Source organism: Protopterus annectens, chromosome 3.part0 (assembly GCF_019279795.1).
Source record: "Protopterus annectens isolate FY-2018-M chromosome 3.part0, PAN1.0, whole genome shotgun sequence".
Classification (NCBI taxonomy): domain Eukaryota; kingdom Metazoa; phylum Chordata; order Ceratodontiformes; family Protopteridae; genus Protopterus; species Protopterus annectens.
In genome coordinates this window covers 126,549,646-126,577,493 of record NC_056731.1, presented here as the reverse complement: position 1 = coordinate 126,577,493, position 27,848 = coordinate 126,549,646, and the positions used below count along the sequence as shown (strand labels likewise).

Genomic DNA, 27,848 nt, shown 5'->3' with positions numbered 1-27,848 from the left:
CCCTATTCATATCTATCCATCTAAGAATTATACAAATGTTTTAGTCTATGTTCATTCTTAACAAGGATAAACAATTGATTCCTCCACAGAACACTATTTTAAGAACTATTGGTCATAATCTCTTTCAGATGACACAGAGAACCTTCAATTATAAGATTGGCTAGTGACAATAATTAACTGGTCATGAATATTTACAGTACTATATGCTTTTACTTAAAAATTTGTGATGCGAGAATTAGCAGAATAATAGAATATAAAACATACCACTTTTGCAGTACATTTGAATTAGTTATTTTAATATTTATTTATTTATTTTTCACTTGAACAGTAACTGAAGATAACACCAAATGTCTTGAGGGTTGGGTTCCATTTGCTGGTTATTGTTACTCCATCAGGAGAGATCAGAAAATGTGGAATGAAGCCTTGGTTACATGCCGGAAAGAAGAAGCGGACCTAGCCAGTGTCCATAACATAGAGGAGTACAGTTTTATAATTTCTCGGCTTGGATATTGTGAGTACTTCCAGAAAATACTGTTATATTTGTTTTTATATAGACATTTGAACATCAAGCATACATAATGAGCTATGAAAATATTTATTTGTACTGTTTTGTGATAGTCATGATCAAACTATAACTGTTCAGAACATTTATTAGTCCCACTTGTTCTGTAAATATGTATTTGAGCATTGCACTTATGGCTAGAGAAAGATCCTCTGCACATCTAGATTCCTACTTGTAATAGTCCATTTCCCAGAGGTACATAGCTCAAAGATGGTTAATTTATTTAGAATTTCCTGATCCACCATGTTGTTGGCCCATTGGGTGCAGTGTGAACCATCTGCACCTATACTATGTAATGTATCAAGCATTTTCAAAAAAACAGAATGCTTATTCCAGATTTTTTTAGAAGTAGGGGTCAATAATCCCATTTTGTGAACAGCTGCTTTGCTGAACTGATGAACTCCTGATTAATTTATGCATATAGTGCATGCTGGCTGCTTACACTGGAAAGTACTATGAATGCAGATATGGAGAGCCTTAAGTAGTGCAAGGTGAAGGGGCTGGCTGTCACTCGTTAACGGGGTGCACGTGCTGTAATGACACTGATATAAGAAGCTGCAGGTGATAATGCAGCTTCTTTAATGAATATTAGCAGTGCATTTGCAACACTTTGGTAGGAGGTAGCTAGAGTTACAGTTTAGAATAGAAGGCTATTTTTATTTATTTATTTTGTTTGTTTCTTAACATTTGGTTGAGAGGAGCTTCAATCTGGGAATTGTTCAGGGCATCAGATGACATACGTATGTTTCTGATTTTATATTTTTAAAACAAAAATGTATAAGGAGGAACAGACATTTTCAACACCCTTCCACAGTATCCGCTTGCCCGTGTCTTAACCAAGACTGTATGTAAATGGCCTAAGGATATGTGATAATACAGAAAAGTTACAACAACTCATTTCATCTGAAAAGGTAGAAATGAAACTTGATTTCTCCCTCTGTATTAAAGAAAAATAATGTTTAGAATTTGGGGTAAACACAGTTTTTGTATTTAATGGATACATTACTGTTGGATGACTTGGTAAGATATTTATTGGGCAAAACATCTTTTTATAGCATCAGTAGGACTATTAATGAGGAGGAAGGTGATGCATCCTGCAGCCTTGCACCTGCTTTGCTTTGTCTCAGAGAGGATTTATGTAATGTCTAATATACTACTAATACACTGGAGACTGGGGGAGAGCCAGAGTGCAGGACTTGTCCCAAAATTGAAGAGCATACCTCAAAACCTCTAAGCACAAGAACTCTGGACAAAACCAAAAATAATAAGGGCAGAAAGGCACACAAATAGGGACAGATGTTAAATATTGCTCTTATAAACTTAGAAAGTTGCTAGAATAAAACGTTTTGTGATACTATGTATTTTCTGAAGGATATGAAGTCTGCAACTCAAATATCTGTCATTATTTAATGACTTCATTCCTCAATTATTTGCCAGTAAACCAGACATTTTATGATGATCAGAGGAAAATATGAGGCAAAAAATCTGGACATTCTGTGAAAATTCATACACTTGAGAGGTATGTTGTAGTGGAATTGCACTCATAGCAGGTGTTGTCTTAAAAAGGAAAATATCCACAACAGAACAATGAGAGTTGTAAGGATGTCATTATAGGCATGGACAGACCGGCATAGTTTGTGGTATCGACTAACTAGAAAGTCATGAAGAAAGACATATATTAATGGGTAAAGATGAAAGAACATCTGGAGTGAGATGGATCACTAGGAGGCAGACCCACCCCACAGCAAAACAATACTTAAAAAGATCTGAAATAGAAAAATAGCCAAAAGGAAGTAATATACACAGGTAAATACAGGAACAAAATAATAACTGGGAATCCAACAAAATAGAATAATGTAAATTATAACTGCAATCTTGCATGACTTAGAAAATGTAACATATTTTCTGGCATCAGCTGAAGACTGTTTGGCCCACTTATGGGGTGCACATTTCAATGACTGATGTAGAAGCTACTAGTACTGATTAATAACATATATATATATATATATATATATATATATATATATATATATATATATGGATCTACTTTATTTCATTGAAAGCTCATTTCACTGAATTTGAATTCACCCCGACCAAATTGCTGAAAGCTCATTTCATCGAATCTCATTTCACTGAAGTGAAGTACTGGCACTGCATAGAGTACTGTAAGGCAAGTAAAAGGTATATGCCCTTTTCCCCACTATAGTGCAATCCTGGAGTTAGTATATATAGTTGGAGGGGTGGCCACAGCCCCTCACATTGGGGGTGTGGGTGGCATAGTCCTCACCTAGTTTGGTTTTATATTATATTTCACTGAAGGCTTCAAAACAATACATTTTAAACCATAGACATACATACTTACAATACCAATGACTAACTCTTTCCAGAAGACAATATATGCCCAAACTAAAAAGGGGGCTTTTTATGCTGTTTTTTTTTTCTCTGTACCACCATAACATTTTTTTTGTGCTTGTGTGTATATTTTAGTTGTATCAGGTATGTACATTTTTATGCCGTTCATTTACTTTCTAATGCAACAATCTGATCCAATATAGTATTTTCCAGTCAATGTAGTAGTTATTGGGTCTGACAGAATCCAGCCTCAGCACTTTTTTCATTCTCTTGTATTAAGGCATTTATTTTCTCATATGGTTCACTTCAATATGCAGGTATCACATTTTGTGATAGTTGATCTCTCCTCTTGTCACATTTCTTCTTCCTTTCACCTTTCCACCCCACTGATAGCCACTGTGACCATGGACACCTCCTTTCTGTGGTGGGAGCCATCTTGAAAGGTAGACAGTTGAAAGCACGTGGTCCACGATCAAAGTCAATATTCCCATCAATGTTTTAGAGATGAGAGCAGTTCTGCTGGCATTGCAGGCTTTTCAGGACTCTCTCTTAAAGAGTGTGATTTTCAACCAGATGGCAAAATGGTGGTAGTCTGGTACATCAAAAAGCCAGGAGGAACCTGTTCTACCTGCTATGTTGGGAAGCCATAAGACGGTGGCAGAGAGTAATGTCTTTTCAATGCTTTCCAATGGCAGTGCACATCCCAGGGAGTTCCAATGTCTTGGTGGACAAACTGAACAAATGTATTCTTCAGCCACAAAAGTGATCCGTAAGTCAGTGGTGACCATGATTTTCAGTCACTGGTGCCAGCCATGCTGTGATCATTCTGCTTCCCACATGAATACTAAGCAGAGCAGCTACTTTGCCCTGATAATCCCAGAGGGACTGTCACAGAAGGATATTCTAGTCCGTAGTTTGCCCCTAGTACTCCTGCATACTTTATCACCTTTTCTTCTTATAATCAAGTTTTTAGAGAAACCATCAGATGCAAGGCAATATTTAATTTCTTTGCCCCTTTCTGGTTCTGCAGGTTTGACTTATCTTCCTTTGGCCTCACCTTAAACACCCTCCATGCATGCTGGCTCCTTTTCCAGACCTTCTATCTCATCCATTTGGCCAGCCCCACTGAGACCTGAAAACCCTGAAGTTAACCACTTGGCTCCACTAGTTCCAGAGATGGCCAAGAATGCCTGGCCTTCGGCTTCATTTACTCACATTTTATTGTCATCCCAGAAACCTAACATGAGAAAGGATTATAGAAGTAAATGGAAATTATTTGCAGATTGGACTTCTTCTAAAGACTTAGATCCTTTCTCAGCACCTCTATCCTCTATTCTGGATTTCTAAAGGGGTTATTCCAGGAAGGTGCCAGTAGTTTCAGCTGGCAGCCATATCCAGTTTTTATGATGGGGAAAACCAGAACCCATTGTATCTTTGTAACTTTCTAAGGTTTTCTTAAAAGGGACTTTTCTTCTCAGATTCTCTATCAGAGACCTAGTCTCTGGGATATCACTGTGATGCTTCATGCCCTAACTCCTTCATCTTTTCAACAAGTAGCATCAGCAGATCTGAAATTTCTGTCTTGGAGAACCTTCTTCATGGAGACAGTTACATCTGTCAGGAGCATTTTGAAGCTACAAATCTTATCTTGTAAGCATCCCTACTTGATTTTATACAAGAATAGGGTGTTCCTCTGGATTAACCTAGAGTTTCCTCCTCAAGTGGCTTCAGAAGCTATAATTAACCAGATAATGAACCTACCAGTTTCCTTTCTGAAATTTTCTTACAAAGGTGAACATATCTTATACTTGATAAAAGTCCACTTTCAACTGAGATTTTGCCTACATTGTACCAAAAGAATCAGGAAAGCAGATCAACTTTGTATTCCCCTTGAAAGGCTAAACTGGGACAAAGCATTTCTAAAGTCACACTGTCCAAGTCGCTCTCTGATTAAGCTGCCTTTACCAATAAAGAAAATAGACTGTGTCTTACACACAAACCCATCAGCTACAGCAGTGGCAGCCTCCAGTGTTTATTTTGCTAGAGTTCACATAGACGACGCTTGTGCTGTGGCTACTTGGTCTACAGTTCATACCTGGGTATCAACACTATAAGATGGACATGCATTCTTGATCTTGTGCACCCTTCAGCTCCATCATTCTTTGAAATATCCTTCCTTGTGACCACCCTGGAGTGCTAGTAGCTGGGGAATCTGATCCATATGTTGAGTTGGATGAAAAACACATCAGATAAGAAAGTTATGTACTTGCCATAACATTATATCCATGTTGCTGTCTTCTATCTGGCTCAACTTCCCTCCTTTCATCTCCCTTACCTAAACTGACATCCAGTGGTTCCTGACTGGACCTTTCCAGAGCCTTGTCATGTTTGCAGCCATGAGCTGATGTATCACTCTTTCATAGTTGGTATTTTAATAAGAATTCACAAAAAAAGCTGCATCTGGAACACAAGGCAGATGACAAAGATGTAAAAAATTTTACTTAAACTATTTATTGAAGGAATAAGCACTTTCACGGTAAAACTCCAACACTGCTTCATCAGATAATTAATAGCGTAAAACCTTCTACCTTAAATAATGCTAACAGACCAATCAACAACTTACTTCTTAGTTGTCTAACATTTCTAATGAGAAAGACTATTCATTATTGTCACAGCTGCAGTTCATATTTACATTATTATTACTGCTGAATAATTCAGAATTAATGAAAGTTTGCAACTTACAAAGCAATACAAAACCTTAATAGAAACTTCATATAAAAATCTGCAGCATGTATGTGTAAGGCACAACATCTGCTCCTGTCATTCATTCTATAGACAATGTATAAAATAGAATAATATACATTTCCTTATTTTTTATGTTTGTAGCATATATGTACATTTTACAGAGCATGTATTTTACATTCTTGTTTATTCTTTACACATATGGTTTAGGAATGTTTTGATAGAAATAGAAAAGTACTGATTAATACATGTTTTATACAACTTCTAATAGAAGAGCTGCTGTTACAATACATCAGTGTGTGGTGACCTTTCCATTCTATCTTTATCCTAATAACAGGCTGAGCTGGCAATTCTAAAAACCACTGCAAAGTCTTATAGCTGGTTTACATCTATTATCTGACATCTGATTATTACAGGAGTTATTTTCAACATAAATGTTTGCTTATATTAATACTTATGCCTTGATAAAGAGAGGAATTATTTATAAGCACTATCTTATCTTGGCTTATGCCCTTTAGCCAGGGATTGTATTTCCATGCAACTTTGTATTATTTTATGTCACTGGCATTCACATAAAAGATTGTTCACAAATGCTGCTCAGGAAAGATTAAAGTAATGGCAGTGTCTCAAGATTTCTATAACACCATTTATATATTATTTGCTTTAATATCTATTGAGAAAGGTTCTTGGTTGAAAAGGGTCCTTGGATCAGTCCATCTTCTGGCTTAACAAATCATAAATAAATAAATATGATCAGTTTCCTGGAGACAGAGTTACTGGCTTTGATTCCTTACAGCTCTATTTAACATTTTTGTGACTCTAAGCAGGCCATTTGACCAGAGAGTGCTTCCGTGTCACCTCTTAAAAGTGACACTTTTGTTCATTGGGCTTACCTGATTAAGAAATTAATAAAATGGAATAAGAAATGAGTAATAAAGCAAGGAAAAAATAATCAAAATGTGGAAATAAAATACACTGTCTTGTGCAGACACGTGTATGTGGAGCTGTCATACACAGTGCAGTAAATGCAGGGATGCATGCCACAGGCTGGCATAGAACCACATAGAACATGCCTAACAGTAAAAGCATGGTTTGGTAATGGACAAACAAACCCTGCTGTAGTAGTCACAGTTGGATGACAATTGTAATGTCCATGTTTTTCCAGCAATAAGTGGCACAGTGAAGGACAGTGGCATGGGCACAAGTGCATTATGAAATGGTAGTCTGGAAAAGGCAATGACTACAGACGTATGATGCTATGAACAATAAAACGCTAAACTACTACAACTGGCAAATCAATATCAGGAATAATTGTCAGAAATAAGGTCAGCAGCACAATTATAAAGGCATTTAAACCCATATATAAATCATACAAGCAGTGAAGAAATATTCAATGGTTTGGTTTTAGACAGAAATGCAGAACTAGATTGTGCTATGACAAGAAGTTGAATCAAAGATATAGAGGTCTGGCAGCAACACAGTGCACTTACCCTGATACTTTGAGAGTCTGGCCTGCCTCCTGTGCCAGGCAAGTCAATTTAATACTATATCATCCTGTATTACATAACACAGAAAACACATTAATGAGCCCAACACAAGCACTGAGATCATAAACAACCTAGAGCTATAGAATAAGGCCTAATATAATATGGCATAGCATAAATGAATCCTAATTGTAATAGTCTGGTTGTTTCATTCTAATCTCTTCCTCTCTTTTCTGGATAACATTATGTTAGGGTGGCACCTCCTCAGATCACTGTACTTGTGCCAGCACTTTGCACCAGACTGAATGGTGCCTGTGGCATTACTCAGCACCTTGACAAGTTAGTGCCAAGCACCGACTTTGTACATGGGACCTTCATAACAATACCCCAGTAGATGCTACCTGTGCTGTATATGTGACAGGTGAAGAAAGATTTCATCTCCCTGTTAGCACTACACAGGATGTCTGCTACACATAGATTCTGCAGATGCCAAGTCAACCAAAGAGCGAAAATAATAGCTGGGGCATGACATCACATGACATGCATAGATGGGCAGCATAGTAGTGTGATGCCTGTCCATGGTAACACAATGTAGGTAGTCAGTAGCATAGTCCAGTGTGACAGATGTGTGACCATACCCCATAGTCATATGCATCTTACATGTCCCATGACCAGTATCTGGGAAGTGTGATGTCTCTGGCTATTACCATGCTATGAATGTGTAGTAGCATAGCCCAACAACAAAGCCATACATGCACTAATTGTTCATAGTACTTATGTATGAGGCAGACAAGACCACATAGCAGGGAATTGTGCTAATAATGCATTGCATCATTAGTGTAATTCAGAGAATCGTGTGATATTTTGCCTCATTAGAATAACACCGTGATACAAGCCACTATATAGCCCAGAGAACAGCACTATTACCATATCATGCCAGATTTTGGTACAGAAATGAATGCATGACTGCAACCATAGGATACTGCAATATAAAAAGTATAGGGAAATGTGCAACAGAGAGAAGTGCTGGTAACGTACACCAAGTTGCAAGGACAACTCCATGGTATATGATGGTAAGAGACATCTGTCACATCATACTGTAACACTGCAAGGGCCTTGGCAGGAATATGGCAGACTATATTGGGGTAGAGTGACCAACACAGTTAGGGCACAGAGAACAGGCAGGAAGTGTTGCAATGCTGGGAAAGGAGGGAGGGAAGACATATCTAAATAGCAAGACCATGGGAACAGTCAAAATGGTTATTGTCCCCATGACCAGGTGAGAAGCTCTCTGTCCAAGCATAACAGACTGTAGTCCATTGGGGGATAACTCTGCAGACCATACATGACATTAACATACATGTAGGGGTTGGGGATGCAGCCTGTGCACAAGAAGGCTATGTTTAATGCTCAAACGGCAGTGGATCCTGGGCTTGCAGTTCTGTGGGCAAAACCATGCTGTAGGTAAAGCAGCAAGGGCCTGTGTATTTGGGGCACATGCCCACATGTAACACAGGCTGGAGCAGTATAGGTTCAAAGATAAATAGGTTCATAGGTGTGTACTAGGCCAATGGCCCTGGAGCCTTTACAAGCCTAGCCCATAGGATTACCCTGGCATCGTGTCAGCTGACCTTAGTTCCCAGTGCCTCTGTCAAGTAGAGCCACTGGAATGATCCCCAGGGTGAATTTTCTATTTCCCATCCACTTATCAAGATTTCTGTTGAAGAGGGCCAGTGAGATGCTCTGTTTGACATGTATGGGAAGTCTATTCCATAGCATGGGCAGTCTCTGGGTTATGAACCTGTCCCTCCAGCATATTCTGTTGATTATGGTTATGAGGTTGAGGTCTCTGGAGCGTGTGGTGTGGAGGGATTGGGATTTCTTTGCATGTAGCATTTCTAACACAGCTGGGTCAGACATGGCTTTGTAAGTCAAGCAGAGATTGCCTCTAAGTAGGTGATATGAGACAGAGAATAGTTGGAGTTTTTTGAGTCTGTCCATATAGGACAAGTGTTTAAGGCAGAGGATCCTCTTTGTGAGGTACTTTTGCAGCCTCTCCAGTTGTTGCAGGTTTCTAGTGAAGTTCATGCCAAATTTGGCATTGTACTCGATGGCTGGCCTAATGAGGGAAGAGTAGAGGGAGACAATAACCTATTTCTTCCTGGATGCAAAACCCTTAGTAATAAGATGTGCCACATAGAAGGACTTTCTGACCACAGTGGCAATGCGGTGGTCAAAAGAGAGGTTGCTGTCAACCTGTGTTCCCAGATATCCTATAATGCCTTCTGTGTTCAGTGGATTACCATCGATGTGGTAATTCATGGGAACTGAGTTTTTCCCAAAGGGGATGATGACACATTTTTTGGCATTGAACATAAGGCCATGGTTCTGACACCAGTTGTTGGTCTAAGAGAACCAAAAAACAATGTTCCATGCTAAAGCCAAAGTCTACCAGTCCAAATAGAACAGAATATGCAAGAAAAAAGACTGGCTAGACACCGCTATGTAAAACTGTTTTAATACAAAAAGTTCCAACAATGTAAGCGCTTTCGGGTTCACCAACCCTTCATCAGACAATAAAACACACAAAAAATTACCTATTTAAAATCAATGTCAACCAATCAGCTGTTAATACATAACCCACCTTTTTTGTAATGCAGGTTTTAAAGGTATCATCTCATTCAAACCTGGATACCTATGAGAGGTGAGTGTGATAATCCATTTGGATTCTAATGTCTCTGTGAGTAACTTAATAGCCCCCCCTCTAACTCCCAACCTTACATTTATAATAGCCTTAAACAAAAAAGTATGTGTGGGATTACTCTCCACATGCCTATACAGAGCATTCTGTTCAACCTTATTTCTGATGCATGAAAGATGTTGTAGTATCCTAACCTTTAACATGTTGGTAGTCATGCCTACATAGTAGGCCAAACATTGCTCACACTCCACTAAATAAACAACATGTGTTGTTCTGCAGGTTGCCCTAGCTTTAAAATGGAAGATCCGTCCATCTGATGGATGCACAAAAACAGGATCCTTGTTTATATTTATGCAAGCCTTGCAACTGCCACATGGCAATGTTCCTGCTTTTGCTATTAAAGGTTTGCTGCCAGAAACACCCTTCTCTTTACATAACAGATCCTTCAAGTTGGTGTTACGTCTGTACCCAAAACAGGGTTTTGGTCCTACCATATCACATAACCTAGCATCACTCCTTAAAATCAGAAAACTAATAAGCTCAAACGCGATTATGAGGACTTTTCTACAGGCAATATTTTTGTCTGGCCGAGGCACAATGGGGCCTCAACAAACGCTCCAGTCAGCAACGTTTGCATTACGTCAGGACGCCAGCAGGGTGAGATTCAACATGGAGGACAAGTGAGGAGAGAGCTAGGCGCCACCGTTTTAGCGGGTGTTGTCTCGCAGAGCACAGGAGAGGTTCCTTCCACTCGTTTGGATGTTGAGTGGCCCACTTCCAGTAAAACGGATGATTTACTTTCAGAGCTCACAGATGACAGAGAGGAGACAACAGGGAAGTTTACATCAGATGGATTAGGAGAATTGGAAGGTATAGCACCTTCGTCAGTACAGGTCGCATCCATGGGAGCCAGGAACTATAACAGCATGGACTCCATAGGGGTGAGTGAACAAGGAGCTTGCCCTAAGACAGCACAGGGGTGACAACGTTTTTTCGAAAGGCTCCCAGCTCCCGTAAAGAAACGTGGAGCATGGATGCGATCATTGAGCGAGGGGAGGGACCCCAACAAAAAGAGAAGGACCCAAGAGTGACTATTGATGATAGTAATGGTATGGTTTTTAATTTATCCTCTTATGTGTTAAATGAGGATGAGTTGAGCATTTTAAACAAAGGCTTGACATTTGTCCCAGGGAGGGCAAGTGTTTTTAATGATGTAGTCATGGATATTATTTTGTTTTGTAGAAATTTGGCGCTAAAATGTGTTTTTAATAGCAATACAGACAATGACATTGATATTACGAGCATGGGAATTGCTTTGAAACAGCCCAGCACATATATACTGCCTTTTACTCCAGCAATGAATCTGTTTATCAAAAGTTGTGAAAATGATTTGTTACATTATTTTAGCAATAGAGAGCAGAATAGGTATTTTAACCTTACTAAACAGCAACAGGTAGCTTTGTCTGGTCTATCCAACAATACTGATATAGTGATTAAGATGGCTGACAAAGGAGGGGCAGTGGTAGTGCTGGATAGTGAGTTTTACTATTCTAAAGTAAAAGATTTGTTATCAGATCATACAACGTACATTCCTGTTAATCCAACCACCATTCACAGGGTGGTAGAAGGTGTACATACAGCTCTAAGGAGGTTGAATTTTGACATGTTGATAGGTGATGATTTATTCAAGTTCTTGATGATAAACAAAGCCACCACTCCGGTTTTCAAAGCCTTGCCAAAGATTCACAAGTCTCTACTTGACCCACCCCTTAGACCTATTGTTTCAGGTCGGGGGTGGGTCACAGAAAATATTTCTATTTGGTTAGAGCATACTTTAAGACCTTATGTAGACAGGATACAAAATATTTTGAAGGACACAAAAAGTTTTTTGTATATGGTAAGGGCTTTTGAGTTAAAAGAATCACATGAAAATACTATAATGGTAACGTTGGATGTACAGAGTCTTTTTACCGTGATAGGTAACTGTTATGGTATTAAGGCTATAGAACATGTTTTACGAAGCATGGGTGAGGACCATCATAAGGTGTCCTTGATTTGCACTCTATTGTCCTTAGTACTGGAGAATAATGTCTTTATTGGTGGACAACAGGCATATAGACAGGCACAGGGGGTGGCCATGGGAACCCCCTGTGCCAATACTTATGCCAATTTGGTCTTGTATTATTGGGAGAGTGAGACCATTATTAACAATGCCAGTTGGGCTAAATATATAGGAGCCTATGCACATTTTGTTGATGATATTTTTATGTTTTGGCAGGGGAGTGTAGATTTGTTACATGATTTTCTTGAGTATTTACATTCTACCACCTCTTTTTTCAGATTTACCATGACTTACTCCACAGAACAGATAGATTTTTTAGACACCAGGATTAGACATGATTTAAGTGATTTTTCTTCCAGCTTATACAGAAAAGAATGTTGGACAAACCATCTATTGTCTTTTGACAGTATGCACCCTCGGTACATGTTTCCTAATATAGTCCAGGGTCAGTTGTGTAGGACATCAAGATTGTGCTTAGATGATGAAAAATATGGCACTGAAGTGGACAATCTGAAGACATGCTTTACCACCAGGGGATATAATGACCGTATGGTGCAGACCAAGGTAGATCACAGTAATTTGGAAAGAACTAAGAAATTTAAACCTTGGTTGAGGCAGGATCAGGATGAGATATGCCCTACGCATACACATAGATAATTTAATAGAGCTAAAATGTTTTTTACATATAGCAGTAACATCACTGACATCCAGGCTATAATCAACAGGAACTGGAACATTTTAAGGAGTGATGCTAGGTTATGTGATATGGTAGGACCAAAACCCTGTTTTGGGTACAGATGTAACACCAACTTGAAGGATCTGTTATGTAAAGAGAAGGGTGTTTCTGGCAGCAAACCTTTAATAGCAAAAGCAGGAACATTGCCATGTGGCAATTGCAAGGCTTGCATCAATATAAACAAGGATCCTGTTTTTGTGCATCCATCAGATGGACGGATCTTCCATTTTAAAGCTAGGACAACCTGCAGAACAACACATGTTGTTTATTTAGCGGAGTGTGAGCAATGTTTGGCCTACTATGTAGGCATGACTACCAACATGTTAAAGGTTAGGATACTACAACATCTTTCATGCATCAGAAATAAGGTTGAACAGAATGCTCTGTATAGGCATGTGGAGAGTAATCCCACACATACTTTTTTTCTTAAGGCTATTATAAATGTAAGGTTGGGAGTTAGAGGGGGGGATATTAAGTTACTCACAGAGACTTTAGAATCCAAATGGATTATCACACTCACCTCTCATAGGTATCCAGGTTTGAATGAGATGATACCTTCAAAACCTGCATTACAAAAAAGGCGGGTTATGTATTAACAGCTGATTGGTTGACATTGATTTTAAATAGGTAATTTTTTGTGTGTTTTATTGTCTGATGAAGGGTTGGTGAACCCGAAAGCGCTTACATTGTTGGAACTTTTTGTATTAAAACAGTTTTACATAGCGGTGTCTAGCCAGTCTTTTTTCAGTTGTTGGTCTAAGTGAAGCCTTTCTGTAGGATATCAACATCACGTGGGGAGTTAATAATAGCTCCCAACTTGCAATCATCTGTGAATCTTGTCAGCCAGAGTCCCTTCGTGTTGGCCTGGACTTCAGAGAAGTAGATATCAAACAGGAGAGGACCCAGGACCAAACCCTGTGGGACTCCACTTGTAACTGGGCAGCAGTCTGATTTGGAGTCAACTACTTTCATATTGTGGGCTCTATCTGTGAGCCAGTTTACAACCCACTTAGTGATATAGGGGTTGATGCCTAACTTAGTGAGTTTTTCTTTGATTCCTGAGTGAGGAATAGTATCAAAGGCCTTGGCCAGATCAAGGTAGGCTGTATGAACTACTTTGCCTTCATCCACAGCTCTGTTGACTGAGTCAAAGAAGTCGATCAGATTGAGCAGGCATGATCTACCCTTAACAAAACCAAACTGTGTGGGTTGCAGAGTTTGGAGATTCCATATATCCTTGTTTATTAGGTCCATGATGATGCGTTCCATAGCTTTGCATATCAGGCTTGTCAGGCTAATGGGGCGATAGTTCCCAGGGTCTGTAGTCACTCCTCCTTTGTGGAGTGGGATGACTGTAGCAGTCCGACATTCAGTAGGGACAAAGCCTGAGGTGAGGCTGTGATTGAACAGGGCACACAGGTGAGGTGCCAGTTCACTCTGTAGTTTATGGCACTGAGTCTATCGGCCAATATATTGCCAATATCTGTTGGTTCGGTATAGGATGAAACTTTGTGAAGTAGCTCAGGGCAAATCTAGGTATTGCCATGGAGATAACTATAGGAGGCCTTGTGGTTGTCTTTACTATCTGCTGTAATTCTGTTTTCATAGCTAGCTTTAGAGGATTTGATGGGGGATCTCAACATTTTGTTGAGGCTGATAAGGGAGTTTTTCCAGTCTTGGGACTTCACCTTATTTTGCATCAGTTTTCTCCTTCTGTTCTAGAGTTTGTGTATGGCAGGGTACCACCAGATTGGCTTCCTTTTTTTTGAGGAGTGCGTCTTGGTTCTATGGGTATGCGGAGATCCATGCATTTGTGTACGTGTTCGTACATCGCATTGGTGTATGATTCAGCAGTCATGCAACTACTCTCCATTTGCATGGGTACCATGAAGTTAGCCACCTCTGTTTTAGGAGCCCAAAGTTAGCTTTGGAGAAGTTTTTCATGGTGGTTACCTTTGTGGGGGTGGGGTGGGGGGTGAGAGGGATGTGGAGTTGACTATTGGTGTAGAGCAAAGGTCGCCCATGTTAGTAATGACCAGGTCAAGGATGTTGCTACCTCTAGTGGAGGTAAGAATGAGCTGGTCCAGGGCATTGGAATTAATGAATTCTGGGAAACGTGCTAGTACATTGGTACATGAGAAGCTTTCCCCAGTTAATGGAGGGGTAGTTGAAGTCGCCCAGTATGAGAGTGTTAGGTTGGACCCTAATATTCTCCAGGGTGCTTAGGAACATGGAGTGTGAGTCTTGGGACATGGTTGGGGACCTATAGCAGGCTATGACCTGAATCGCTGTCTTACCCAATGTTAGCTGCTCCTGAAGTATCTCTGATGCATTATGTTGGGCTACCAATTTGGAGGTGTGCGCATCCTTTATGAATATGGAAACACCACCGCCTTTGGAGCTTCAGTCCAAGTTCTGGGACCAAAAGGTGTGGAATGAGTTATAGCCTGGTAGTGCAGGGGTACTTTTTGCTGCCTTGAACCAGGTCTCTGTTACAGCACAAATGTCGATGATCTCCATTGTAAGGAGTGCTTCGAGCAAGTGCATTAAGATTTAGACTTCTAGCGTTTACCAGCATGACCCTCAGATTGCATTTGTCTGTAGCTGCTAGTGTGATAATTTGGTCTTTGGAACACCACCTAAAAAGGCACTATAGGGGTCACAAGAACCTTGGCCAGTATCTGGAAGCCCAGGGGTGACAGATTCAGGCCATCTCTGGCAAAGCATCAAGGTCTGTCAATCATGTCATCCCAGGAAGGCAGATACTGGATCCCCGTAGAATGACACCAGAAACTTAGCCAATTGTTGAAATAAATCATTTTCTGCTTCTACTGTGGTATTATTCTGGGAGATGGTAGGATGCTGCTCAGGGCAAGGGTCATACCCGCCTGGGTTACATAATCTGAGAGCTCCTCCATGTCTCTTTTCATGTAGTCCAGGAAGGTATGATTCAGGTCATTCACACCCACATGTTCAATTTTTTGAGTCATATTTGTACCTGTTGTTGAGGGACCTGAGTGCATGCGTGATGTGGCAGATCGTGACACCTGATAGGCAGCTAACTGTTACTTTCTCCTTATTCAACCTAATGAGTGGGACATAGTGTGCCTCACTATCGAGTCACCTGTGACTAGTGTGTTGGGCATGCTGTTTTGCCTTAGGGGCTTTGGGTGAATGGCACTGTTTAGGAGAGTTATGTGTCTTGTGATTAGTGTTGTGTTGTTTCAGTGGGTTTCTGCCTTGGAGGTCTCTGTTGTTTGGGTAGATTTTTATTGAGAGCCTCCATGAAGGTGGATGTGTGGTTTGTGTTTTTATGTGAAATCAATGCTGGTGTGTGTTCTGGAGGGCTATGTGTTCCATGAGGTTTGGTGCAAGTGTTGATCTTTCCCTTTTGACCAGCTATTCCAGTCTTGGTTGGAGAGTGCGTGGCTTCCAGTTTTATATATATATATATATATATATATATATATATATATATATATATATATATAAAGTGCATCTCTCGCAAGTCTGTGTGTTGGGAGGTAAGAGGAAAGGGTTGTCAGTGTACATGAGGCAGTTGCTACATTGCCTCAGGATGCCCAAGTTCACCAGGCTATTAGTAGAAAGCACAGGGAACTGACCTTTAGACATGCCTGGAGGGGTGGGCATTTATAATACGTACTGGAGCTGTTTCCTTGTAGAATGTTTAGTGTTGGTAGCACTTTTGTGTGCTACAATAATTGCTACAAGAAGTCTGGTAAACTGCTAGACGAATGAGCTAGTAAAAGTACATGAAAGGAGAGAACTAGCAGATCTAAGGGAAAAATTGAAGAGCAGACTTTGGCACCACTCAGAAGCTTACAAACAGTCCTGGATACAGCAAATCTGTATCTGGACTAGACTAGTTACAGGAAAGGTGGGAAACAAGTGCAAATGCGGGCTTTTAAACCAGAAAGTTGAAAGAGGTGGAAAAACTGCTCAAACGGCCAATAAACTACAATTTCTGGGCCAGAAACCATTCCTCTTGTGGTAGATAGGCTATCTAGTGCTTACCACTCCCACTGATAAGCTAGAAGGCTTCCCTCCAACACAGAAAGGCTTGGGGTGGGGGGGCTCAGGAGCTTGCAAACAGTCCTGGATAGAGAAAATCTGTATCTGGGCTAGACTAGTTACAGGAAAGGCAGGAAACACGCTTAGAATTATTGTTTATTTATTTATTTATTTATTTATTGATTGCAATATTTATGCTAAAGCATTGTGTGAGACAGTAGCTTCCATAGGGATAAGGTTGGCAGTGGGGAGGTGGGAGCTGTCCAACATGAACAGTCCTCTATATACACAATGATCCACATAATTTTTTCTATAACTGGAACTTTCATGGTGCCAAAAGAATGACAGCACACTGAGACATTTACATTAAAGAGGCAGATGTTCTGCTGCTGGTCATATAGATATATGGTAGGCATGTGTCAGATGTGGATAAGGCAAATAAGGCCTTAGGTAACCAGGATTTGAAAAGAAATGGAACAACAGATAAATGCTGCTGGTGGATTCCACCACACAGTATGCATGTGTGTTGGAGGGGGAATAGCATAATTGTGCATGGAAGAAACAAGGAGCAATAAATAGCTGCTGCCAGGTCTACCACTAGGTCTGCTCTCACAGCTCACTGTGAACTCACAGAGCCACAGCAGTTCCTAATACCATGCATAGCTGACAGTGGCAAGACACTGATTCCATGAGTTGGTTTGGATATGGGAACTGGAGTGTTTAGGAGTGCCAGAGTGTCTGTTGGGTATGCAGCAAGTGAGAAGTAGCATTTGTAACTTATCCATCTGCCATATGCAGACTTCACCATGTGATTTACTGTCAACCAGCAACATCAGGACTTCAACTCTGAGCACCTGCAGCATAGGAGACAACAATTCACATACCTGTGGAGGATACACTAGGTGAATTGTGTGACATATCCTTGCAAGCCAGCACTGTTGAGCACTTTTTCACAGTATATGCTCACATAGCATACAGTATTTCTGTCATATAATTACATCATGACAGGGAAGGGTGCATCTTGAACCAATGCATTCATATGCTTATAGCCTATGTAAATTCCTGGCATACTGCTGTTTGTCTGATGCAAAGTCAATGGTGGGAGCCTATCTCATGTACCACCATTCACATGGTTATGTTATCTGTATTCTTTTACATTTTCCACTAGGAGGGGATTCGTACATGCCAGAGGTCCACATGTCCATAAAGGCTGACAGTGATGGTACTGTGCATATGGCACAGTCATATGTCACAGCACACTGTGGCACTATCAGCAACACTACCAGTAGAGGGAATACTCCCCTCCTCACAGCTGAGGGGACTGCAGAGACTCGGGATGGCCCTCTTTCATCATCACTGTGTAGTGTCCATGTGCATCTCACACAGGCTATACAGGCAAACGAAACACTGAGATCATCTCAATGAGTCATTTAAAGTGAACATGGATGAAACTGGGGAGAGGTGAATAGGTGCCCACTGATGACCTGAGGCACTGGTATTGCGTACTATTAATGCTATCCTAGGCATCAACCACTGAATATGCACATCTGTGATCAATTCACAAGTAGATGCTACTCAAAACATGTGAGGTGCTCAGTGTTTTCTGTGGCTAGTGTGAATACATCTATAGTGTTCATGAATACCTTCAAACATTTCAGGTAATGGTAGTCCACTTGACAGACATTAGTGAGCCCCTGTGGCTGCTTGTACGTGGTAGGGTAATGTAGGGGACAGTTGCTCTCTCTAGTTGAGCATGGTCACTTTGCACACATCGCTGCCTCAACTGTCACATCCACCTCAGGCCATTGTCACTCATATAAACATTCACAACATTCTTCTCTCTCTATCATTGCCTCCAGCCCAGGTCATGGCTACTCATGTTGACATGGATGTCTCTCTTTTGGTTACAACATTGGATCCCATGGACTTGCATGACTTTTTTTTCCACTTCACTTTGAACTTAGCCCACCTGTTGCATTCAGGGTCTCATAGTTCTATAGTAGACCTCAGTAGTTGCCAGCAGAATAACACATATCTCTGGTTAAATAGGCAATACCGAATGCCAGCCACCTGTCATAATACACAACAGAGAACATGAACAGGATCCTGCATATGGAACCAACATATAGTAGCATCCCATAACACACATGCCTCCATGCCTGCCTCTGCAGGGATAGCTGCTACATTTGACTTATACACCACTCGTGGAAGCTCAATGTTGTCACCTGAAGACATGAACCCTGACACCCTATAACATCCTAGCCATGTGCGCACTAACTGCAAGCACCACCCATGACCCCTACATCTATGCTAGTATTGTTGTCTCATGCTAATGTGCCCCACACACACACACACACACCTGTGCAAATGACTGTAGCCTTCTGTCCCCCTGGCTTATGTGTGCTTGTTAACAGCTGATCAACACTGTGACCAGTCCAAGCCCACCCAGAGTGGGTGTGGAAATGCTTGCATCATTTTTGTTTGGTGGTTTTCCTGGCATGGGCCATAGTTGTGAATTTAGATACCACCTATCTGCCAGTGCCATGAAATATTGTGCCACCATCTGTCTTGCACAGGAGCTGTATCTTTCTCTGACTCCTCACAAGACTCTTCCTGCTCTGTTGGCACACCAGTGCCATCCAGTGTTGTTGCTTCCCCTTGCTGTAACTATTTACATAGTTCCATATGGCCCATGTTGTGTAGCATGGCGCATACTACAACGCTTGTATGTTGTGGGAGTATACTGCAGTGCACTGCCAGATGAAGCCAGAGAAAGTCAGACTAAAACACCCCAAGCACATCACTAAATGACAGTGCAGTGCAGTGTTGCATGCCCTCTCTGTCTCTGTCTGGAGCCACAGATGGGTGACATCAGGTATGGTTCTGAGGCATATACAGCATCACCTGTAACACACCACAGCAAACACCATTATGTATGGTCTGTTATGTATCATCATGTCACTGGACTGTCATGGGCTTTTAGTTGGTAATGTGTGACCCTACAAACTACAAGACCCTTTGGAAGGGCCACTGCATAAAAAATGATGGGATAGGTCACTCTTGTGCCAGATGTGGGAATCATAGGAACTGCCTGGATGGTGCACAGGTACATTGTGTGTAACACCCTGTTTGGTTTACAGAACCTTACAGTTAATGGAGTAGAAATCCTTCTAATCAATATACTAGACACCTTATACATCAGGTGTGGACCATCAGGAGATGGCAATGCAGGTGCAGTCAATGCACCTCCAGGACTTCAGATATATAGGCTATATCATAGAATGCCTGCATGATGGTAGTTTTCCACTCTATTGTTCATGTGAACCACACCTGTTCCTCCATGTGCATCAGCATCACAACTGGGAAATGGTGCAGGATTTATGAGACTGATGGCTGTAACATTCCAAATATGACTAAGTTAGATGGTGGAAGGTCTGTGTAATAAGAATGGTTTATAATATGCACACCTTTATGTCTGTTAGTACAGGCATTCCAGACATCTCCAGTATGATAGCTCTGTCCCCATGGTAGTATTCAGCTATGGCCCAGTTATAAAAGCTGATGGTATGTGAGCCACTGATAGACTTTTCTGCATTGTGGACACTGGCTTCCAAAGCAGCTACTAACACATTCTGAGTCCCTAAAGTAAATGCTTCTCCTAGCATTATTGCACAAGTAATAATCCTGTTCCCCCAGAAAAGCTGATATGTAGAAAAGTTGATATCCCTGGCTCAGTGCACTTTTTTATATATTGTTAAATCATACCACAGTGTCTGTTGCCATTATTTGTCCTCACAATAGCTCTCATCAGAGACAGATCCAGTACTAGGTGACTTTGGCAGTTGCCTAGGGCCTGCCGGCTGGGAAGGGCCCCTGTTGGCTGGGTGGGGGTCCTGCTAGCTGTGGGGGCTGCCACAACATTTATTTTTTAATTAAAAAATTAAACAAATAAATTACATTTCTTCTTTAAGGGCCTTTATTCTTCTTAGAGAATGCCCTCAGTGTCTGTTCATCCCTGAGTACATTGATGTACACACCTCCTGCTGTTGCTTCTTCTTTTCTATGTCCACACAGAATTTAAACGTAACATAACAAACAAGTATTCCTGCTGCATTTACATCTGAGCCTCCTGCTGTTACTTATTTTCCACATCCACAATTTAAAACTAACATGACTGTATTTATGCCCAAATGCCTTTTGCTTCTTCTGGACATGGAATTGAGGTAAGGTAAGGTGTGAGTGTGTGTCAAATGCCCTGGTTAGGGATCGCAGGTTAGTTAATTTGTTCAAGCTCAAACACTGTAGTTTTGTTGCAGGAAACAAGAGCCTGAATCCCCTACACCATCTACCAGATTATTCAAAGCACATTTTCAAAGAATTGAGTTTTAGTGTATTTTCAAGGAATTGTGAGCTTCAAGGGAAGAGAAGTTTATCGCTGCTCATACTGTCTGTTTTTAATGTGCACTTATTTTGTTTAGCATGGGTAGTTGTGGCTGTTTGTACTATAGGTTTTTGAAAGCAGTGTTAATAGCATAACAGGTAATATACATGTGTTTGAAGCAGAAAGTTGTGAGTTCTACTCCCACACCATGTAGATTGATTGCTGATACTGTGTTGTACTTTAAGGGGAGTTAGGGTACTGCAGTCATTAGTGTGTCCACCTTTGGATGAGATGCCTAGTAACCACGAACCTGTTGTTGGTTTGCAAGCCATTCCCTATTGCAATATTACTAGCTTACCATTTATTTTAATGTAACCTAAACAATTTATTCTTCAAGGGCAGCAGGCACTGAATTTATAGATGAAACGCTGAAATATAAAGTTGTTTGCTAGCAACAATGTCATCATTAATGACAGAACTCTTTAATGTACACTTATTCAGATGACTTTTACTTCTGCAGAGATTGTGCATATTGACTGATATTGAGTGGGCTGTTATGGTTGTAATGATCTGAAATGGGCAGTTTTCTCATTATTGGGTCATATGTTTTGTTTCATTACTTAACTGGAAACATTTTCAAAACTACGAATTTTAAACACACTCTAACAAGTGGTGCTGTATTATACAAGGAATATATTTTAATACAATCAGGAAGGTGAATCAAATAAGTCATGTATGCCTGCATTGTCCCAAAAGTGTAGGCAAGGTGCCTATGGTTTGAAAATTGCCCAAAGGTAAACTTTATCCATCACTGGCCAGATGCATTTTCTTTGAATGTGGGTTTTATGTCATTTCAATAAATGTGAGTTTCAAGGGCAGAGAAGTTTCCTGTTAATGCTGTCTGTTTTCATTGTGAAACTGTATTGTTTTGTTTAGCAAATGTGTATCAATGTCTGTGCTATAAAATTTAAATTAAATGTTTTAAATTAAATCTGAATATTTTTAATCATTATAGAAGTAAGGAAAAAAATAGTATGTGCACTGGTAGGTTTGAAAATTGTTTATTGTAACTTGGTAGAAATAGTGAAATAGTCAAGTAATGGGACACTGGAATGGCTGTGGGGGGTTCTGGTGGGCTGATGCTGGGGAGGGGGGCTACTGTATGTAGTGGGTCCCAAGTCATTACCCTGCTTAGAGCCCTGTTTGACCATGATGCAGCTCTGGTTGTCATTAGTATGTTGACAGACATTTGCATATCATTATATGGTCATTTGCATGTGATGCATACTGCTGTATTTGCTATGGTAGCACAACTGTGTTGTGTTTGTCTCCCTGATCTAGCCACTCCCTGAGCACTGTCTCTTCTTGTACTATTTTACTTAGTGCAGTATGCTAATTATGTCTGAATAACACCCCCCTTATGTTTTAGAATGCAAACAAAAAACAGGAAAGCCACTTCAAGCAGTAACAACAAACAAAATTTACAGACCCCCATCCTATCCTCTCAGAACTTCAAGCAAACAAACTGATTTTTACAATGTTTGTAGGTTCACAGGTAAATGCTAGGCAATCAGACTCCAGATCACTATAAGCCTTGTCAATAACTCACATTCAAAAGTTCCATCTTTGCTTACAATATACAATGTTTTGCTTAGAATAAAAAATACTCTTTCTTTCATAAACACTGTCAAATGTTAATAAACAGGTGTCCAGAAACCCTGGGAGTAGTCAAATCCATGCCATTTCTTTCCTGATATGATGATAATTGAAAACAAAATGACATTGCTGATCAAGTAAAAATGATTAAATTACGTTCACTGACAAGTGTTGTTATACTTGTTAAAAGAGTAATGCCAGTGGCATCCTACATGCCAGCCCAACTATGAATACTATTAGCCAGCATGTTCTACAAATATCATTTATTTGACTAGTGTCTTTGACAGCTTCTTATTACATCCCATTATCTGGTTCTCAGGCATGAATGCAAGCTTTTATTCACCTTGTCATGCCTGACAGCCAGCATTCTGTCTATTTCTTACTAACTGAGATCTGATTGCCAAATTTTTTTTTTTTATTTTGGTTATGCCCTCACATCCCCTCTGCATGTAACATAACCCTGCATAAGAGAACTATGCAGTGAGTATAGCATGAGCTGTCATGCATTCCAGTGGGGACATAGCCTGTCAGACAACCCTGTCTTGACATCTTCAAGTAGATGGATAACTCCCTTGGTCTACAGTCTCTAGCAAGGATTCAATAGCATGAGATTCAGTCAGTAACAAGCCCTGCCCCTCAACTCCACTCCCATTAGCATGTTAGCATGAGATGCATTCAATAACAAGCCCTGCCCCTCAACTCCACTTCCATTAGCATGAGACGCATTCAATTAACAAGCCCTGCACCTCAGTTAGGATAAGATTCTTCCTTCTTTCCACCCATGAAGTCTGCATCTCTCAGGCTACCATCTAAAACTAAGTTGACTGTGTTGTAGTCAAGGCTTCATCTGTCTATACTACACAGACAATTTAATAAAAATTTAGAGTTTTGGTGATTATAGGCTTACACATTTTCTTGGATCTCTGATTTTTGAACTAAATTCTTTTTTAGTCTTACTCAAACCATTTATCCTTTTAGAGCTATTTCTGTTTTAGCTGTCTCATCTGTAGAAATTTATTTAAATAGAGCCATTTTTCAGGAGGCAAATCCATGGAAAAGCTCTCTTGAGACTCAGAGTTTCCATCATGTAGTGAAGAATTATGAGAAACACACTCACACTCCAAATTCTCTGGAAATCAAAATTTGAGAGGGAAGAAATAACGTTCTTCCTCTTCTGAGGGGGATAATCATCACTCTGCAACTGAAATTGTCTGAAAAATCCTTTGGCCAAAACTAGATAATTTTCTCCTTAGATGAGAAATAATGTCCCAGATGTATGCTTTCTTTTTCTGGGAGATACCTTAGCATAAGAGTGGCTGGACTGCCTTGGGGAAGAGGATCCTCAGTGCGGCTTAGCAAAGGAACATCTCCCAATACTCTCCTAAAGCTTGCAAGAGTGCTCCTCCCTTAACTAGCAAATGCATCTCTACAGCTACATAGGACTTGTTTATTCTTGATCCACAGTGGCATCTTGAGGAGCAACATCAGAGAGATCATAAGAAAAAGATGAGAGATCTGAGGAACACTTGATGGCCACAGTGGAGTCACCCATTAGAGGCTGGGGGAAAAGAGAAGCTGTCTTGAAAGACCAAAGCTTCCCAGACATTTTTTTTTCATTTTGCAGCTTGCAGAATAAGCAATACAATTAGCAGGACCCTGGTCAATCCTCATGCCATGAATGAAGTTTCTCAGATGGATAGTGAAACTAAGAAGACTCTGTGATAATTTCTTGACAAGAAATACTTTTTTTGAGGTGAAATTATTTAGTCACAAGCATCAAACACACTACCCCTAGGCCCTCGCAATGCAGTAATTCATAATCATAGCACTCTTTCTCATAAAATTCACAAAATCCTCCAAAGAGTTAGGGAATACTCACAGGGACTCAGGACTGGCTTACTGTCAAGAAAAGGGCTTGAAAAGCAGTAGGCAGAGTTGTGAAGGGTCAGTAGGAATATCTGAGAAAAAGGAAAATGTTTTTCAGGAAATGTTTTTTTCAAGATCACCCTGGCAACTAAAGTACTTGCCACATCAAAATGTTCTGAAGTACAATTCTAGCCAGTCTTATAAAAAAAAAATCTAATCTATGAGGTAAACATTTTAGGAAAAAAACAGTGAAAAAGATAGAAATGTCCTGAAATAAATCATTCCATCTATACAAAATACTATTTTTATGGAAGATAATCCCCAATGGGAAATGCATCTGCCCAGCTTTGGAGAAGGTTTGTCTGTCAATCTTCTGAAGCCTGTGAGAGAATGCACTCTGGTGGCAAGAATGTTCTCAGATATTTTGTGGCCTAGCTACTAGTTTTATCTTCATCCCTTACACTTTCTAGTAGCTAAGGTGAATGGAAGGAGCTCTAAATCTTTGGAAACCTAACTGGCCAGAATGAGTCTGTATTCTGGGTATCAACAATATGTTTTAACTTTTTAGGTTTGCACTGCACTAAATATTGCAGTACATACTTTGTCAGGTACTGAACCATCCTCAAGAATGACATTAAGAGGGGGTTATCTGTAGAAGTCTGCATATTTACTTTGCCATGCCCTTTATCAACATGTTTGCAACCCATCAGCAGTTAGAAGATGAAACATGCATCATGCTGACAGCGGGCCACTTCAGACACTGGCACCTTCCTTGTAGTTCTTGACTATTGCCATGTCAGAGCTGGGTACATCTCATAGCTAAGTGATTGGGTCCAACACCCCAGGGTTGGGGTCAACCTTCTGAGTTTCAGCGTCTTATCTGCCACAGGGTTCTTTGGCCTTAGATACATCTGTGTTAATTTCAACTTTGGAAACCAGGTTGGCACCAGATACCAGGTTCTTGGTCAGATAATAAGTTTGAAAATGTACCTGTTGCAGCTGGCTGGCTGGCCGCTATGTTGGATTTTGATGTTGTGAAATGGAACTACTCCTGTTCTGAGATTGATGCTTTCTCAGCTAAGTTTGATCCATCCTGATCCCTTCTTCATTCCACATATTTGGCTCCACATCAGCTTGCTCTGGGATAGCCCGCATCTATGGGCCTGGGGACTACCCTGCATTCAAAGCCCACCACCTCTTTCATGTCTCCTCCTACTTCTTCCATTAGGTAGGTCCACAAGAAGAGCAAATGTAAGAGAAATCATTCAGACTCCATTGAGGAGTCCCTCATGGAGGATAATGACCTTGATGAAGGGGAAGGGTCCCCCAAGTCCCCCCCATGAGGATGCATTATTTGGCAACTTACTCAAATTGTTGAAACAGTATGGGGATGGACCACTGGAACCTTTTCCCCCAAGGAGCTGATGTTTCTTAACTGTTTTGGCTTGTGCCCATCCACATCCTGAGTGGTCCCCCCTCTGGATGGCCTCATTGACCAGAGAACCAGATGTGGTAGAATGCATTCCATGAAAAACCTGACAAAGTCCTGGTTCCACCAAAGACAGGAATCACTGGAGCAAGGGTCTTGTGGAGGAAGCTACTATAGTTAAAGCTATCACAAAAAAGTATATCTAAGAGAAGAGTTCCATGGTCCATCTGCGAAAGGTCACATATACAGAAATATTCAGAAACATTCACCCTATGTGCACTGAATTATCTAACCCATTTGACAAAGCTTCAGAAAAACCTTGTCTCAGAAGTGTTAAAGGTGGAGAAGACACAGCAGTCTCTGGTCTCTCAGAAGACCATAAAAGCTCAGTTTTCAACAGTGCAGTCTATTTTCAAAGTATCCATAAGGCTTTTTTCTAATGCTGCTGATGGCACATCCCGAACTGCAGGTTCCAGTTTTGCCATGCGCTGCCATGGCTGGATATGCTTACACAATTTTGTAGACTATTTCAAAACATATTTTATCAACATTCCTTTCAATAGATCCTTACTTTTGGATTCAAAGGTCAAAGAGACTCTAACCAGGAGAGAATGGGACAGAAATATGCTGTTTGCACTTAGAATTTGTCTATCGACCCTGCAGAGGGGTTTTATCCAGTTTATTATCTATCTTCCACATAAAGATTTATATTTAAAGCATTTAGGTTCTTAGAATGCTCATATGGGATAAGGTATCAAAAGCTACACCAAGATACGCTGTGTAAATGGCATGAAAATTGTCAGCAGCCAGTGTGATACTCTCAAAGAAGTTAGCTAGATTTAATAGAAAGGACTACCTATGATAACACAATATTGTTGGGGGTCTAGTCTAAGAGATTTTTGATATCATAATTAATATGATAAGTTTTGATATGTACCATAGCTTTTCAGATCAGATTGTTAGGGCTGATGGGACTATAATTACTGGGATCCATGGTTGGGCCTTCATTGTGGAAGGGCATCACTAATGTGGTGTGTCATAATTCAGGAAGAAATGAAGTTTCTAAGCTTAGGATAAGGAGTTTAAGTAGTGGTTTACAGAGGAAATGTTTGGAGCTATTTATTAATAATTCAGGTATGCCAGTTCCTCTGAATGAAGTATTTTTGGTCTTTGTCAACATATTCACAATGTGTTCCTTGTTGATAACATGGAGTAAAAGGGAACGTGGAATATATAGTGTTTGGAAAGATGTGTCAGAAGTGACTTCTGCACTAAACTTGTTTGCTAACATGTTGACAATGTCAAAGGGTGGCCATATTTGGGATACATTCTCAGCATTGTTGGGGATTATTCCTTAACTTCCTAACATAGCTAAAGAAAGACTTGTAGTTATTCTTGGCATCAGAAGCCTAACTTTATGGGTCTGTTTACTAGTCCCAGTAGTATTTTTCAACTCCTTGGCAAAATATTTTATACTACATTTGTTATGATGAATTTTGGATCTGCTGTATAATTTAAAGCATTTTTTGTCTTGTAAAATTTGTTTCTCTTTATAGTCTACCAGATTAGTTCAGTTTTGAATTTCCCATTGTATTTTGCTCTAGTTGGAGACTGCTAATTCCATGCATTTGTCTATGTAGGCATATAACTCCTTTGTGAAGTTGGCTGCCTAGTTAGCACCACAGCTTACAATGATATGGGTACATTTTGAAATTTAATCATATCATTAAATGAGGCATGACCAAAGTCCTTACATTTAGAGATGTTGGTATCAGTGGTTTTTGAGATTCTGAATGCAAATGTCACAAGTTTATTTTCTGACTTAACTTCAGAAGACCAGGGAAT

At 40.3% G+C, this 27,848-nt stretch overlaps 1 protein-coding gene across 1 annotated transcript in view; it reads left to right on the top strand.

The window, feature by feature from the left end:
- LOC122796782 (macrophage mannose receptor 1-like) overlaps nt 1-27,848 on the top strand; it is a 2,734,532-nt gene that overhangs the window by 629,564 nt on the left and 2,077,120 nt on the right. Inside the window, 1 exon segment of the mRNA XM_044065509.1 lies at nt 329-511. Within this exon segment, the coding sequence (XP_043921444.1) occupies nt 329-511 (183 nt within the window).